Here is a 17,417-nt window from a genome sequence, read left to right on the forward strand (position 1 = left end):
AAAAAAAAAAGAACAAAATATGGCATTCTTAGCACAACTCAAGTTGATAAAAAAGAATTAGGATAATTAGTAAAACAAATAGTTAATTTGGTCAATGTCCTGGATGTAATGCACTTGATTATGAAAGGATAAACTAAATTAGTTAAAAAGGAGAGTATATATTCATTTCGTGAATGAATACTGTGCTGTCGTCAAGCCTCCTCTTGTTACCAGTTGGAGTTTCTCCCCGGGTTCTTTTCCTAGCTTGGCTTCTTCAATTTTCCATAAAATGATCTGTTTCTTTATTATTATAATAGTTAAAACAATGGATACATCTCTCTCGTAAACATACAAAGGGTTAAACCCTTGTTATAGGAAAAACAGAGTTCTCTGCAGCATGGGGGCAGTCAAACTTTCAAGGTCTTGCTGCTCTATCAATGGGATGCAGCTGTATTAACTCTTATCACATTTTCCATTATTTCTGTACAATTTGCCCGTATTTATGATACAAATAGAAGTTGTTGAACTGCATATTTTTCATTAAATAAAGAAATCTACACATCCCATGAAGGGTTTTGTTCTCCAGCTTTCAAGTCAACAACTCCCTTACCCCATGGATTGTTTATTAATTACACACACAAAGAAACGATTTATCTAGTATAAGCATTACGTGAGCCATCACTCTGGATATGGTGGTTGTTGTAGATTTGATAATGATACCTTCATGAAACCTTATTTTCCGGGAAGTTTCTCTATCCTCCTATCAAAAGAAAAGGAAGGATTCGATTCTTTCCAAGGCCCTAACCCACATGGATCTTGCCTCTCTATCATCCAACATACTTCAACCTTTGAAAACCTTCTCAGCACTTTCGCCCATCCTCCCCCTTATCCCATTCACTCGCATTTCACTATTACTGCCAATTTGGTCCTAATTTCCAGTTGGCCAAGGCTCTAGTGCTTTTTAATGCAGATTTCATTATTTCCTTGTCACCTTCCTCGAAGCACCCGGTACGGAAAGGTTATGGGGTACGGCAATGTCAATGCCAGTTAAGCAATCAAAGAGAATAAATCTTGTAAAGATAATTTCACGAGTAGATAGAATATTTGATGAGACTTGAAAGGAGGAGAAGCATGAATCTTCATTTATGGCATTGCTGTTTAATTATATCAGGTAGGGACCCGAGTGTGAGTCTGTAAGGTAGAGAAAGCTGTAGGACAAATTTGTACATCTGCCTTACCACATCTGAGTACAAGACTTTCTTGCACTTCACAGTGCCCGCAGACGAGATTTTCTTTTTTCCTTCTTTTGCTGGCATTCATACACAAAAATGTTGGAGTGGATGTGATTGGGACATGAAAATAAGGAAGTTGAATTGCCCTCATAAAGGATTTGATCTGAGAGATTGTACAAAGGAAAACTATAAAATCATACAAAAATGATCGAAAATCCTATAAATATCAACAGAAAATGAGTTACCAAACATACTTAACATCTCATTCCTAAGATTTTTTATGTTTAACTGTCATGTGCCGTTGTTGCATCCTAAGTTAGCCTGAAAGGTTAAGCTCTAGTAATAGGTAGAATTAGATGAAAGAAAGTTGCATTGTAGGATGTCAAATATGTCCATGGCGTGTTCTGAAATTGTAAATGAATGGTATGATGTGATTTTCTACCGTTGGAGTAACGAAAAAGAAATGCAGACATCTTGTAAAGAGTAAAAACAAAAGATTAAAGAGCAAAAGACCGCGTATCCGAAAGTTGAATGATCCAGTTTCAAGCATTTTCAGAGTTGAAACAGCTCATTGGGTATAACACTGCCCAAAACATTAATATCAGTAAACAAAAAGCTCCCATTTCCAACTGGATTCAACAGTTTTTTGTTGGCAGGCTAGAATTGAACCATAGTCTTTGTGCTGCTGCAAACTGCAGTGCACCATCTCAGCTGCACAGGCCACTATAGGAAATGAAATTTCCTTCTCATTTCCAAGAAACTAAGCCATTGTTACATTCCTAAAATTTCTGACAAATTTAAGATAAAGAAATGAGGGAGGATGGCCTGAACATGTGAAGGAAAATTATTTTAAAATGCATGTTGCTTATCTCGAATAGGAGTGCCAGCAGCAGCACCTGATCGAATACATATACCATATATAATAATTCGCAATTAATTTACGACAATGCTCTCTAATTTTAAGAAACAGATGCCTTCTAAATTAGCTCATTTTGTAGATTTTATTATGTGTTCCCAAGTGTGGCAATGGGAAGGAAGGAGGGTGGAGAGAAGCAGCATTGTACGATTGACGACACTATTCTTTTCACACATGAATTATCATTGGAAACAGCATTTTGGTATACAAAATACTAACATCTCTCTCTCTCAGTCTGTTATGGCCCTTTTCTTTACGAAATATTTGAATGTGAAATTTTTAACGCATAAGATATATGCAGATTAGCAAGTAGTAGGAGAACACTAGGAAGTCATGACCAAAATGGAGTGTTACTCTTTTACTGTTTATCAGAATGTGTATTCATTTACGCATTATTGCCATTATTATTACGAACAGTTTCTTATCCTTCTGTCAAAAGAGCCTGCTTTTGGTGACCCTTTAATTGGAACTTTGTGTACTCTTTTTTTTTTTTTGTTGGGGGGAGGGGGGCACTCTTTGCACGTTGCCAGGCATCATTGCCCATTTGCCTGACAATGGCAACAACTGTGTGCTGGAAAGTTGACAAAACATACTCTGCAGCAAATGCATACTACTACACAAACTTTGGCTCATCCATCCCCAGGTGTGAAACTAATCAACTATACCTATTACGGTCCATTGGCCCAACTTGGAAAAGGCTACTTTGTCCCTTAAAAAGGGCGTGTTTCAAACTTCAACGCATGTGCCCCGGGCATTTTCCAAAGAGTTAAATATGAGCAGAAGAGTAAAAAAAAAGAAAAAGAAAAGCAAGCAGTAGTAGACCAGTAGTTGATTTTGGTTTTGCCGTACCAGAAGAGAATCCCCTCGAATTTCTCAAAGAATAAAAAAAAGTGTTTAAAGTGTGTACCAGGAGTGAGGTTAGAAACTTGGGGACAAAGTCAAGTCATGGAGGCGTAAGCAGCTAAGCAAAACACCATGAAACGGTTGAGAGATGTGTCTACTTTTCCTAATTTATTTATTAATTGATCTCTATAGACTTTAAAGAGAGAGACAGTGAGAGTTTTGCAGTTGCATGAGGACCAAGAGACGCGGTTTTAGAGCTGCGAGACAGAGCAGCAACAGCTGGTTTTTTTTTCTCCTTCTCTCTGTTTTTTGTTTTGTTTTTATATATAAGCAGTGGCTAATGGCTTAGTACTACTATTTAGACTGCGCGTCTCTTGAGTGTTGCGTTAATACTTAATTAATACCCATTGTTTTTCTTTTAATTTTATGAATCACAGCCCAGCCAAAAAAGCTCATTAAAAATAATGTCACTGCAGATCCTGGAAGTTGCCTCTGAAGAATCCTATGTTTCTCTCTCTCTCTTCCTTCTCTCCAACTCACATTAGTCTATCAAATAAACAAATGGTTTTTGCCATAAATAATCTATCTTCGCAAGATACGATCAGCCTAATATATGGATATGACATGAACAGAAAAACTGGTAAATTATATATTACTTGGTCCAGTTTTTTATTGTGTATTTGCTGGGTGTCAAATGGGGATGGCGGGGTGACTTGCTAGGTAAGTCAGGGAACTCTAGAAACAGCCATTTCACCTATTGAGATTTCTTTGCCAGTCTTTTGAGTTCCTGACTACAATAAGATTCAATTCAACAGCCGTTTCAATTACAAGTTACAGCATGCAGCTAGCTAGCCAGGGTTGTGTTGTGGAATTAATTGTAGACTTTGAAGCTGAACTCTTAGTCCTTTTAATCAACTGCCTCCCGATAGAGTCAGATTGAACATTAATTTGAATCCTTCACTTGTAAAAACTTTCAAATCATAGCATGTTAGATTTTTCGATCTCCCTGGCTGTTAAATCTATCCACAGAAAGTCTAACAAGTAACTGGTCTACAATGATGAGGTATTGAATTATTCAAAAACGCTTTCTAGCTGTAATTTGTTAATTTACTACCTATTTGTGTTCCCTTAATCTTCCCTCGTCTAATCAACAGGCAGGTTGAGTGTGGTTTGGCAATTGACATTTCTTCTCTGCAATTAATTAATCACTAAAATTTTCTTGCACATGTTTGGTAGAAAATATTTATTACACCAGACACAGGGTATTGGGGTTTTACCATGGAGCAGCAGTAAGACATTTTTAAAAGGCAGGCAAGTAATATCTAGTTTTCCATTTATATAAAGCAGAAATATCTGTCAGCCATTTCATGTTCATATGTGGAGCCATATTGATTGACCAAGGGATCTTCCAACTTTAAAAACTCAAGTCCCCCATCTATAAATACCAGCACCCTTCTTTCTCCCCACATTCAGTTTTTCATCTCATTCCTTTCATCACTTTTAAAAGAACAAGAGCCAAAAGCAAAAGCTACGAAAGCATTTGAATCCTTTTCTCATCGAAGCATTGATCCTTCATCAACACGTACAGACAGCCCCAGCAAAGCATTGATTGAGTCTTCTGCTTACCATTTGTTCACCAAAGTATTGATTGCAAATTAAGTGAAGACTGATATTCAGTGTTCTACTGTTTGATCTTTCTTGATAGCTCCTTGCCAATGGTGAAGACTGAGCACAAGATCCAACCAGAGCCATCAAAGCAAATGACATCATCAACATCCCCAACATCACCATCGTCCTGCAAAAAGAAGAAGTACAAGGGAGTTAGAATGAGGAGCTGGGGATCCTGGGTGTCAGAGATTAGGGCTCCAAATCAAAAAACAAGAATATGGTTAGGGTCTTATTCTACACCAGAAGCAGCTGCTAGAGCCTATGATGCTGCACTTCTATGCCTCAAGGGTTCCTCAGCAAATCTCAACTTCCCCATTACATCCTCTCAGTACATTCCTGATACCGTTATGTCTCCTAAGTCAATACAAAGAGTGGCTGCAGCAGCTGCAAATAGTTTTGTTGACAAAGCCACCACCCCACCAATATCTCCATCTCCTCCCTCCATATCATCATCATCATCCGTCTCTTCCCCATCAATGTCCTCCTCCCCATCTGATCAAGTTGATGATGATGTGTCACTAATGCAATCTCTTGTGGCTAACGACGAGCCTATTTCTATGATGGAACCATGGTACTCCTTGGACAGCCTGCATTCTCCCAAGTATATTGATCAGATGTTCAACTTAGCCTCATTTGACCCTCCGACAATGATCGATGATTTTTATGAGGAAGGTGATATTCGTCTGTGGAGTTTCTGCTAAGGGAAAAAAATTAAATTCAAAGCAAAAACAAAGTCAAGGCATTACACCATTCTTTTTGTCTATTCCTATTCATTGATGATCTTCAAATTGTTGCTTGAAGATGTTACTGACAGTGACCAAAATTCATATTTTAGTTTATTTTTGAGTTAGGAAAAGAATCCACACGGAGATGAAACATTTTTTTGGAACTTCAAGTGGGGATTTCCACATATTTATCTATGTTGCAAAGTGTGTCATATTCAATGTTATCAATGATCATAGCTTTGTAACGGAACAAATAAGCAAAAAAAGAATTATCGCTTCTAATGTTTAGGGTTTTCATGCCTATTCCTATTCCTATTCCTATTCCTTTTCGCAGGCCCTTGGAAAGTGTGGGGGAGCGCCCAGTTTGTTTTGTTTAATATAAAAAATGTCTGTGTCACTAGGAACAAACTGTAGAGATTGTTGAAACTTGAAACTCTATGTAGTTGCTGTTTCTTATTAAAAAATTCACAGTTTGCACTATCTACCATAAAGAAGAGCGTAGTAATTTCCATTAATGGACCACAACATCTAAATCTACATTAGATTTAGATGTTGGTATATAGCATGTAGCTTTTTCAACTATCTAGGTTGCATGACAAAAACTAACAAACTTTCTTCAGTAGGCGGTAGACAGACGGAAGAAACACATAATCTGTACTTGACCACAATAACTTTTGGCTGTCCGGAGACTTGTAAACTCGTATGGGAAATCGTATAATTAAGGTTATCTTTGCAGTTGACAAATTTCAAGCATGGTGATCGCCTTCTCTGACCACCAGGCTTGTCTTGGTTAGCAGATGCTGGAATAGGCCCGGATTCAAACCCCCATGAACCCTGGATTTTTCCCATAGAACAAAATAGTAAAAATAATAGTAATAAGAAGCACGACCCTTTTACACTGTGATCTGCTGTCCTGTCTGATGACTCCCAAATTTTTTGTTTCTCTTTGAGAACTGATTAATTAGAAATTAAATTGTTAATACAAAACTCCTTTCTTGGATCTTAAGTTGTGATAAGATGCAGCAAAAAAATGATATGTCAAATCGAGCTCTTAAACCAAAAAACAAAAGATGGATAGGTCAGGTCACTCATAAAATTATTACTCTGGGCATATTTGAACCTGATCGAGTGTCTGAAGTTTGAACCGTAGGCTGAAGCCCAGATTGCACATGTCCTGTCCTCTTGTGCAACGGAAGGCATGGGGTCCCATCCCCAATTATTTCTTCTACATTGTATTTGCTCCCCCTCCATCAGTTCATAGCTTGGATCTCTTGTAACTCTCTATGGCCGCTGCTCATCACTTTCGTCTGCGTTTGTTCAGAGGACCCACCTATCTTCCTACATTAAGAATGGGGTATTGACTACTTTTGGATTGGTCCCTCTTCAAGGGATGATGAAGAAGTTGTTGTTGAAGTTAAGCCCATGGAAATTCCCTAAGTGTTGGAAAATTCACAACACATCATGTGGTTTAGGAGAAGCACCCGACTAGGAGGGAAAATTAATGTTGGTTCATTGCATCGATCACTCAATCTGAGATTTGGCTATTCTTAAATATATTAATGTCCTGATTAATTTTGTTCATTTCAAAGTATATATGATATAATTGTCATGGACACTGCAGTATTGCATGTCCAAACAAAAGTTTATTGTTCCTTTTGTCAAGTGTAGCATGACATTTAGAATTATTTTATGATAATGAATCATGTCCCATTTTCTTTTGATTTAACTGGTGAACTACACAATGCATGGTCCTTTCTATATATTTTCTTCAATAATCTCCTCAAATTGGAGATCAAAATTTTGGGTTTTATTTTGTTTTGACCAATGCATACTCAGCCCCTTCATATCATAGGGTACCATGAATGGTTTATATAGTCAAAAACCGAAAAGGAGATGACTGAATGTGACCAAACCCAATGCCAAATGGAGTAATCAGCTCAAAACAGGAATTGAGGAATATTGATTTCTTATTTGGAGGACTAATTATTATTAATTGCTGTATCCTTTCCTTTTTGCCTTTCCCTTTTTCATATTTTAAGGAATCTTGCTCCTTATTCCGGAAGTTAGATCCAACATTGGTCGTGACAACAATGATATGGGTTTGTACTCATTAAGACAAAGGTAATTAAGTTGATTTACATAATGCAAGGGAAAGTAATAATGGAGATCTTTATTAATTATAAAACATATCATCATATTTGCACTAATGATTTTTTGTTTTTCTTTGCTTTTATTTCTCTCATGCTCCTCATTTTCTTTTTAATTTCTAAACTATGGTAAAGGACAAAAGCTGAAACACAGTTCTGAATTTTTGGTATAATAATTGATACCATTAATTAGTTGGTTTATGATTTATAGTATTCTTTTTATAAGATACTTAAAAAAGTTCATAAGTTAATAAAAAAAATTTTAAATAAATTTTAATTTTTTATTACGTTTAATCAAATCGTATTATTTTTATTTTAGATCAAATAGATCCTTATAACTATTTGTCCACTAATTAAAATGAAATCTTGAATTATATCATATAAAAAAGATATAAATCAATCAAATATTGACATTTATCTTATGAAGAACATTAAATATACATTCAAAATTCAAGAAAGTAATATATATATATATATCTTATAAATAAAGTATATGTATCCCTGACTTAAAAAATTAGTTGGAATTCACTCTCTCAATAATTATATCTTATAAAAAAAGATAGTAAAAATAAGTTAATTATCTCATCCCATCCAACCCAATCCAATATCTTAAATTTTTACATTGACGCAACCCACTTAGGGACCAACTCAATTAATTACTTTATGAATCCAATTTCACCAAAGCCCACAGAAAAACCCATTTAAGCCCAATACAGCCTTAGTTTGGGTCCATGACCCAACTAGTTTAAGCCCAATCCAACTCAACCCCTTCCTCATCGCCCGTAAGCGGTAGTAACAAATAAACCTCTTCCAATCTAAACTCATTGCCGATTTCTATTCGTTTGCATTTCTCCTTCATTTCAGCTTTGAGGCAGAAACTGACCAATACAATGGGTTCTTCCAAAGACCAGCTGCTTACTCGTTTAAAGGTTCATTTCTTGGATAGTTTTTAGTTTTGTTTTTTTGTGCTTTTACTTTTTAGGCTATGATTCATTATTTGCGCTTCAATTTTGATTTGGGTTGTCATTATTTTGGTTTCAATTCTCGGTTTTTTCATGGTAAGAATTGAGCAAGTAGAGGGGTAAAACCCAATTGGGTTGTTAAAATATTGGTGCTAAAGTTGTGAACTTTTATAGATATTTGAACTGTGAATGGATGAAAAGAATGTGCATTGTAATCCTTATGGTTAGATAATGTGGGTTCAGCACTATTTCTCTGTTGGTATCTGATTATGTTGATTGTAATGGATTTTTATTAATTTTACAACCTACTGAATGAAAGTGAGACTCTGATAGCATCAATGGAGTACATAATTACGGGCTTAACCGTGCATTAGTTTATCGAAGCTGTGCTTCTTGTGTACCCCTTTCCTTAATGACTGATATGTATATTGAAATCTTTCAGGAGCTTCAAATCGATTTTTCCCAATATGAACATCCTGTTGTTTTGACTGTCGAAACTCAGGTAAACTTGGCTCATGAATCCTTTTTGCACATACATGCACATGCATTTCATGGATTCTAAAGCTAGAGTATTTTTCTCAATCAGGCAAAATACGTTGGGAATATGGGAGGTGCACTGAGCAAAAATTTGTTCTTGAAGGTGTGATATATGATTCTGTACTGTTACTTGCATGTCTATGCTGAATGATTACAGGCTTTGTTCCTGATCTACTATTGGTATTTTTCTGAGTGATCCCAATTGGTTATCCAACCATGCAGGACAAAAAGCATAGGTACTATATTGTTTCTGCTCTTGCGGATACAAAAGTAGATTTGAAAGGTACATACTTTCTTCCGCACTTGACTTTCCATAATCTTTGTTTATAATGTGTGAAAATAGTTTATTAGTCTCACATGTTAGTGTCAATATGCCTAATCTGAAGTAATTTTGAGATGTTAATGAGAGTTTTGTGTGGTTTCAAAGCTGTGCAGTTTTATCTCAGAGGCTTGGTTTGGGAAAAGGGGGTCTAAGAATGGCTCCAGAAGAGGCATTGGGTGAGATAATTCAGGTGCGTGTATATATTAGTTTAAACTTATTTATGGCAAAATTTCCCGAGATTGTATTACAAGTAAGTATATGGATTTAGTATAGACATCTTTGCCTGCTTATTTCTTCGTCCACTGAAGCTACTCTAATTTTTGAATGGATTGCACTAATTGCTTATTTCCTTTATAAAATATAGTTTGTTGTTTAAAAATTATGCCTTCATCCTATTTAAAAGGATTTAAAGAACTATGACAAGCTGCTTATCAAATGGTATTACAGTTTTCCTTTTCTTAAAGAACATTGTTTTTAGGTAATCAGTATTAAGCATGTTTTTCAGTATGATTGTCATATATATGGTGGCAAAGGTATAATTTAATCTTTTATGATGTTGCTTCTCTTTTGTACTTTTTAAGGTGCCACTTGGATGCGTTACTCCATTTGCTGTAGTAAACGAATCAGCAAGGTACACATTTAAGTTTAATTTCCTTCAGGCTCTGAATTTTACTTGCATTTTAGTTAACAATACATGTAGCATTATTTTTTTTAAGATCTGGTAATTCAGTTGGCTGCATACATAAGTAGGGAGGTCCTTGAATCTTTGAATTCTTGTGTTTGTCTTTTGGTTGTGATTGGGATACCCTGGCGTGTTCAATTTGTAGAGTCCCCAAGGGTGCACATGCATTCATGTGAGTGTAATAATACCTGTGGTTGGATTTCATTCACAAGGGACCTTAAGTCATGGATACACATGTTAAGATGTTTGTGTGAAATTTGAAGGACTTCTGTCTTCTTCTTCCTGTTCTTCTCAAGAAATGCGCTTCAAATTGAGATGATTGGATAGTTTTTTTTCTTATTGATATCTTAATATCTTTCAGTAAACTGAAAAACTGTTCTTGCTAATTTATTCTTTTTTTTTCATTTGTGTGTGCACGAAAGAGGTTGTGCATATGTGAAAAGATTATAAATAATGTAAAGAGCACTGCAAAAGCTTCTACTTGAGAGATGTATGTAGCGCTAATGATAATTAGGCTAAAATTCTAGTATGATTTAGTGTATGCTTATAGTTAAAAGGTTATTTGTAAAGATTACTTGCTTTCTTTTGGCAGTTTTCTTCAGTGTATTTCTAGTGTTAATTTTCTGTTTTATCATTTTTTTGAAGACATGTCTCACTGTTGTTGGATCAAGGAATCAAAACTCAGGAGCGTTGCTTTTTTCACCCACTTTCCAATGACATGTCAATCTGTAAGTTGGAAAAAGAAGAATATACAACTTTTTGTCACCTTACTGCAACAAGAAATGTTCACATGTTCCCATCCTCCACTTTTAAATTCACATGTTCCCGTCCTCCACCTTACTGCAATTAGTCATTGAGATGTATAACTCCCATGGTAAACAAAAGGAGACTGGCTTCCTTGGCCATGGCTTTGTGTAACTGGAAGTCAATGAAGAAACTTAGTCATATCAATCCATAGACCTTGATTTCTGAACTTTATTTCTTTTGGTTCCTGGTTGGACTAACTCCTAATTAGTTTATTCTCCCAGCTCTTAATGCCCATGGTCTTGACAAGTTTCTCAAATCAATTGGGAGAGACCCATCATACGTTGATCTAGAGGTGATTTTTTTTAATTTCCTTAATGTGTCTCATTTCAACAGTAATGATTTGTCAGATTAGCTGATCTAATATCAGTTTATTATTGGTAGGCTAACCCTCCTGTAGGGAAAGATCAACCACCCGATCTAGCTGCTTTTGTTCCGTCAGGTTCTACAGTTCTGCCAGATCTTCCAGATAAAGCACCTTCTTCACAAGATTGTACTGGAAATGATGTTAGTGCGGGTGCTAAGTCTGCAGCAGTTACAGGTAATTTATCTAAAAGAATTGTTATTGACCACTTAATTCTCTCCTGTAAGATTCTCACTTTCTTGCCCAAGTTACAAATTCCTCATTTTTGTTCCTATGCTAAAATTCTGGGACCATTAAAACTAAGATAATCTGTTGCTTTATTTTATTAAAATAGTCTCTATTGCGTTCAGTATTTTGACATGCTTGAAATCTTGTTCAGTGTTCCCCTCTTTCTATTTGATCCCAAGACATACCTGTTTTGAGTTATAAGGATTAGACTACCATTTATTCTTATAGACCAGCAATTTGATATAGGCAAAATGCAGATTAGCACATCTTTTGCAGTAGCTGCCATCGTAGTCTGTGGAGTGTATCAGTATCCATAGGGCAACTTGGGCGCAAAGATGCCAAATTTAATGGTTGTCAACTTACGATGCCCTGAAACCTACTAGGTGTCATTTTCCATGTAGGAAATGAAAAATCATTGTTTGTCTTGTTACTCTTGTAACTTTGAGAAGAACTATAATGCTAGGTCAGCAGTTGATCGCCGACTGATATAGGATTCAATTTTGTCTAGAACTCTAAATAATATAACCCTTTCTCTACTCTGGATGTAGCAAAAGCTGTTAAGCCATCTGGTAATGTGCAAAATATTAAGGAGAAGCCAGTTAAGGGTGCGCAGCCATCAATTCCTTCTGCAGATGCTGGGAAATTTGTGGAAGAGCTTCTGGATAAAACATCTACCTTACTGCTTTCAGACGTAAGCTAAATGTTATACTTTTGGTCAATGTCAACCTTGATGTTGTTTTTTTTCCTAAGACTTTCGAAACTAATACAGATATCAGAGGATTCCATCAAGCAACATGGTGGACAGCTTGGAACTGAGGTAGTAAACAATATTCAAAAATGTCTCAGAGAAGATCTGAAGAACCTTGCTGTAAGTACAATGTGATAACAGTTAAATATTTCCTTTATTATTTAGTATTTACTATTCCCTTTGCCAAAAGAAAATGAAAAATTCGACGCATTCATTGTGTCTCTTTCCCACTCCTTTTAATAAACACAAAGAAACAGTTAGGGTGTTAAAGATTTTGTATGGCTACATATATTTAATTCAATTAAGTGATACAGCCCACGAGTCCCATGTCTATTTTAATTGTACTCTAACCAAAACGGTGACTTTCTTTTGCAGACAATATTCAAGAACACAGCATATACAGAAGGTTTTTATGCTGGTACTCACTATCAACCTAAGCGTCTTTGAACTTGTTTGTGATGGTTTAACCTTCTTGGACCATTTTGCTTTCCGGAAAAAAATTTGAAGCCAAAACAAAAATCCAAAGGAGAAAACGAGTTGTCATTTTTCCTCGTGACTTTTGTTTTCATAGTTTTTATCTTCATCAAAACATTTACTATGTATACCCTGTTTTTAGAATCAGATAAAGTTGCCTGTATTTTTCAATGCCAATTGAGCACTTTATGAACTGGAGTGGTTTCTGGGGTCGCTATTAACTGACATTTGCTTGTCTTCAAAATAATTTTAGCAGTAATACTATTGTCGTGGTAAATGATTGTGGCAGTCACACACATTTGTATTTGATTGAACAATAAAGACGGAACAGTCAAAGGGATAGATAATGAAACTGTTTCTGCAGCATTGTGGGATTTTAGAGAGCTGCAATTTACATTAGAATATGACTAGAGTGAAAAGCCATTGTAGCAGCTGCCGGCCTTCATGAGAGAAAATGACATGATATACACCTAAAAATCATGATGCAAGCTGAACAAATGAAATTAAACTGAATAAATTACTTCTTAAATTTTTTGTGTCATGGATAATAAAACAGCAAACTTGAATACATATGTAAGTGGGAAATGACATACGGGCAATATTACCAGCTGTACAGCTTTCCCTTGCTCCTCCCCACTGCCCTTCATTAGGTAGTTCATACACTTTACGTCACTAGCAAGCATTTTTTACAGCAAAGTTTTACATGAATTGCTACTAGCAACAACAGCTGCATATAAAGGCTAAAGAATGCAGCAACGATGCGAGCCTGATTCAACTGCTGGAAGAATTAAGAGGATTTCAGTGCAGCAAGTGAAGTGTCCATGAACGGCAAGATTAGAAACTACATCTCCATATAGCCTATGTTATTTAATTATATTAATTTGACCTATGGCTGCATGGTCAATTAGAATTATTCTCTGCGTTTAAGATTTCTAGTGTTTTCGGAGCATAAAATCTCTTCTATCTTTGCAGAAGGGAAGTACTTCACAAAATTAAAGTCAGGCGTTCTTTAGACACAAGGAAGTGTATCTGTATCAAATATGAGGTTATAGTAGCCAAGAGATGGCGGTCTTATTCGACAGGTTAACACAGAGTATACATCATATTGAATGCATAAAATGAAATCATTGAAATAAACATAAATCGATTCTAATTACCAGGAGAAGCACCAAATCTGTCACTCTGTGGATTAATTCTCTGATACCGTCGACGAAAAGGCCACAAATTACTAGCCATCTGCCTAAGCCTCAAACATCTTCTGCCATCTCTGGAAGAAACCTCGGGAGAACTTTCAGGTTCGGACAAATACTCACTGCTAGAAGGTTCATTACTACTAATCGGTAACTCTTGGCGGCAAACAGGACAGGAATTGTGAAGCCTTAGCCAAGGCACGATGCAATCATTATGGTATATATGGTTACAAGGCAACTCCCTTGCTTCTCCACCAACCTTGAATTCCTCCTTACAAACTGGACATTGCGAGTCATTACTTAAGTGCGTGTCCGTGATCTTCACAGTTGGAATTGCATCGATTGTTGACTCTGGAGCTGGGGGTGCACCTGGCTGGTCATTTTGTGTTATTTGCTCAATCAACTCATTCAGTCCTTGTCCGAAAAAGAAGTTTCTTGGATCAAGACCAGGGCGTACAAGGTTTTCTCGTGGCAAAGTTGGTTCAGCAGTGCCTGGACGAAAAGGACCCATGGGTCTAACAATAATCCAAGTCCTTGGACGATGAGGTAGAGCATCATGTTCTGCTTCTCTATTATCACTTCCATCAGAACTACGGCTTCTACGCCTATGAAGACGCTCTGGGGGCCTATTTCCAGCTTCAGAGTCTAGTAAATTGCTCCGACGCCTGAGCCAAGGCCAGCCTCGAGGTTCTTGGTTATCAGAATTATTACGATGGAATAGCCTGATTGGAGGAGGATCCAGGATAAGAGAGAGTGCTTCAAGCAGGCGGGCTTCAGGGGAGGGATCAAAAGCAGTGAAATCAACAACCATTCTTGGCCTGTTGATTTCCATCTCACAAACGAACTGCCCAAAACATCGAGGGCAGATAATCTCTGAAGGATTTGTAGAGGCAATCCGGACAGCTTGATGGCAATTATAGCACCAGTAAAGCCGGTGGTTTCTCTCGGGGGCTGCTCCATTTGTGCCATTGGACCCTTGCTCTAGGTGGGCTTAGAGACATGATCTTTTTTGTTTTCAGACGTTTTTTTTTTTGGGGGTCTTAAATTTGGTTAATATATCATCACATTGGAAACAACATAACATATATATACATGTACCAAGATAGGCGAAAAAGTATGGCTTTCTGGGGTTGCATAAAGCAATTCTGTCTTTCTGGGTTTTCGTATTCCTTCGTTAGTAATATTTGCATGTAAAGATGCTGGTTTGGCTTTCCAGTTTCCAGGCATTTTCCTTTCACACTGTTGTCGTCCATGCCAAGGAAAGGATGAGAAAGGTTTTGTGCAAAGGGAGTTTGCAATTGGGAGGTCTTCAGGCCCTTTCTTTCCAAAATTTTGAATTGCCAGGGAATTTAATGGTTAACTTTCCCGTGAAGAGACGTTAGTATCTAGGGGTTTGGACTATAAAATTGCCATTCGGAATTCTGCGACACCAAATTATGCCAGAAGTAAGTCTTATTAATTAACACTCCTGACCCCATATTTCTTTTATAAAAAGCAATCAAAATACAAAAGGATAAACTCTAGCCTCCATATCATCCTGCAGCAACTAAGAATTTAGTTAATCTTGGGGGAGCCAAACGTAACGTTTGTCCCATTTTGGCCACAAATTCCACCCTCACCCATGGATTCTATTCTCTGAATTCTTTTTGCTTGATTTCATTTAATTTTCTCATTATTATATCAAATGTTTGATAACATTAGTAAGGGAAATTTAGTTTTAATACACGGAGGGCAATCTTCTACAAAAGCCCAAACTGATAAAAGCAAATCTTGCTTGGGTGATGTGCTGCCTTCTTCGACTCTCACTTAAGCTATAACCAAAACCCAGGCTCGTTTCTGTATAATTCTGTCGCCTGCAACATCCTTTGTTGCACTTTGGGCCTAAGTCTAGATTTGTGTACGCTTAATATTATCTCATAATTAGACACACAAACACACACACACAGACCCCCACCAAATCCAATCCTTTTCTCAACTTTTCACCTTTTATCGGATGTGGGTATCATAATAAGCCTTTAAATAGATCGGTTCACAAGAAGAAGTAAAGCAGCCTATGGTTTTACTTAACGCCAAGGTATACTTAGTCTCAAGGACATGTTTTCCAAGTAACATTACATGGCCCGAGTTTCATTTGATAATATCTGCCCAATTCAAACTTAAAAAGTGGGGTAATATCCGAACAAGAACCAATCAACCGGCAAGTCCCGTTGGGGCAGGCTTTTACCTAACACCATAAGTTATTGTGGCCACCCATTCCCCTAAATTAAACAATTCAAGGCTTTTCTGCGTCCGAGCAAGATTTGCTCCTTGTCAAAATGATCTTCAACAAGTATAAATAATAAGTATGATGGACTAAAATAATGAGTCAAGGCTGCCATATAAATTACCTCTTTAAGTGTATGATTGCATTATGACATGATTAGGTTCGTATTTTCAATTCCCTTCACATAATTTATTCCTCTCCTAGCTACACATATGATGTTTGATTACCGTAATCTAAATTCTTATACTCTTTCCATCCTAATTAGTGATGATTACATTAGAAAGCTGTTCAAATTCCCAGGCCACATCCAGAAAATATAAAATAAAAATTAGGAGAAAGAAAAAGAGATTAACTTTCATGGATAATATCGTAGTAAGTTATTATTGAGTTACATTACATTAATATTTGCTTTGCAATAATCCATGTTGCAAAGTTATATAAATTAAGAGAGATACCATTAATGTAAAGTTATATTAACAAAAACTTTGCGTTCTCCATTTTCCTATTGGATTTGGAACAACTGATAGCTAGCTTCATGTTCAAAGTATTTATGATTCCAAGAAATTATTCAAATAAGGATATTGTCAAGTATTAGGTGAACCGTTGATCACCCTCCTCCTATATATACCGTTTTAAATCCATTGTTAACTGTAAAAATGTAGTTGGCATTTCATATAGTTTAAGAGGGTTGTATAAGTAGGTGAAAAGAGAGAACAATTTCCATGTGATCTTACAGTGGATTGCCGATAGAAAATGTTTTCTTGTCAGATCAGAGGAGGGAAAATGGGAGAGATGATGATGATGATGATGAAGGAGTAATAATGGTAATATAAGCAGGCGTCAAAGAATAAATGTTGAGTACTTGATTTTTATTGATTGAGGGTCCCCTCTAAGCAAATACAATTCCTCCCCACCCACCCACTTTGATCTTTCACAATGAATTTACTATTGCAAGTGTTGTTGAGTAAACAGTAAGGATTGAAGGGAAAAGCTAAGCATCAAGTGCTTCAATTATCTCTAATTATGCTCTTCCATTTTGCATCGTGCATGCTTCTTACCATTTTTTTTCCCTTAAAATTATTATATGCTGCTGAAAGAGTAAGTAAATTATTCGAATTATTCCATTTAATCGTATAAATGAAAAAAAGAAATTTATTTCATACAACATTTATGAACAAATCATATTCCGTCCATGATTAAGTCATTTGTTGCGTTGATTAAATCCTAAAATGAGCTAAAATGAACTAACTTTGTGTACTTTGGTTAAAGTTTTGGTTAATGATTTTATCAACTGGTTGATCCTCGTGCAAGAACATTTTCTTTCCTTTTTTTG

General features: G+C 36.3%; 3 protein-coding genes across 3 annotated transcripts; 2 read left to right on the forward strand and 1 right to left on the reverse strand.

The window, feature by feature from the left end:
* The first annotated feature begins 4,457 nt into the window (after nucleotides 1-4,457).
* Nucleotides 4,458-5,632, forward strand: LOC110417056 (Integrase-type DNA-binding superfamily protein). The gene has a single exon (XM_021429241.2). It carries the CDS (start codon nucleotides 4,686-4,688, stop codon nucleotides 5,337-5,339), a length of 654 nt encoding a protein of 217 aa, XP_021284916.1. The 5' UTR covers nucleotides 4,458-4,685; the 3' UTR covers nucleotides 5,340-5,632.
* A 2,697-nt stretch (nucleotides 5,633-8,329) lies between these two features.
* LOC110417179 (YbaK/aminoacyl-tRNA synthetase-associated domain-containing protein) lies at nucleotides 8,330-12,802 on the forward strand. Its single transcript, XM_021429409.2, has 12 exons — nucleotides 8,330-8,439; nucleotides 8,915-8,974; nucleotides 9,059-9,112; nucleotides 9,232-9,292; nucleotides 9,445-9,521; nucleotides 9,913-9,962; nucleotides 10,659-10,741; nucleotides 11,042-11,112; nucleotides 11,202-11,358; nucleotides 11,958-12,100; nucleotides 12,179-12,277; nucleotides 12,533-12,802. Exons 1-12 carry the CDS (start codon nucleotides 8,401-8,403, stop codon nucleotides 12,602-12,604), a joined length of 966 nt encoding a protein of 321 aa, XP_021285084.1. The 5' UTR covers nucleotides 8,330-8,400; the 3' UTR covers nucleotides 12,605-12,802.
* Nucleotides 12,803-12,964: 162 nt separating this feature from the next.
* Nucleotides 12,965-14,837, reverse strand: LOC110417178 (E3 ubiquitin-protein ligase RZF1-like). Its single transcript, XM_021429408.2, is given in 3 exon segments — nucleotides 12,965-13,409; nucleotides 13,789-14,782; nucleotides 14,784-14,837. Coding segments are annotated over 3 exon segments (1,071 nt in total). The 5' UTR covers nucleotides 14,823-14,837; the 3' UTR covers nucleotides 12,965-13,371.
* Between the last annotated feature and the right edge of the window lie 2,580 nt (nucleotides 14,838-17,417).

Source organism: Theobroma umbraticum, unplaced genomic scaffold (assembly GCF_002168275.2).
Source record: "Theobroma umbraticum cultivar Fairchild unplaced genomic scaffold, ASM216827v3 scaffold_51.0, whole genome shotgun sequence".
NCBI classification, from domain to species: domain Eukaryota; kingdom Viridiplantae; phylum Streptophyta; class Magnoliopsida; order Malvales; family Malvaceae; genus Theobroma; species Theobroma umbraticum.

Excerpts from the sequence above, each read along its gene's own strand:
- LOC110417056 (XM_021429241.2), top strand. The coding sequence starts at position 4,686 with ATGGTGAAGACTGAGCACAAGATCCAACCAGAGCCATCAAAGCAAATG.
- LOC110417179 (XM_021429409.2), top strand. The coding sequence starts at position 8,401 with ATGGGTTCTTCCAAAGACCAGCTGCTTACTCGTTTAAAG. Across the intron at positions 9,522-9,912 it reads CATTGGGTGAGATAATTCAG|GTGCCACTTGGATGCGTTAC; the intron begins GTGCGTGTATAT and ends GTACTTTTTAAG. Across the intron at positions 12,278-12,532 it reads AAGATCTGAAGAACCTTGCT|ACAATATTCAAGAACACAGC; the intron begins GTAAGTACAATG and ends TTTCTTTTGCAG.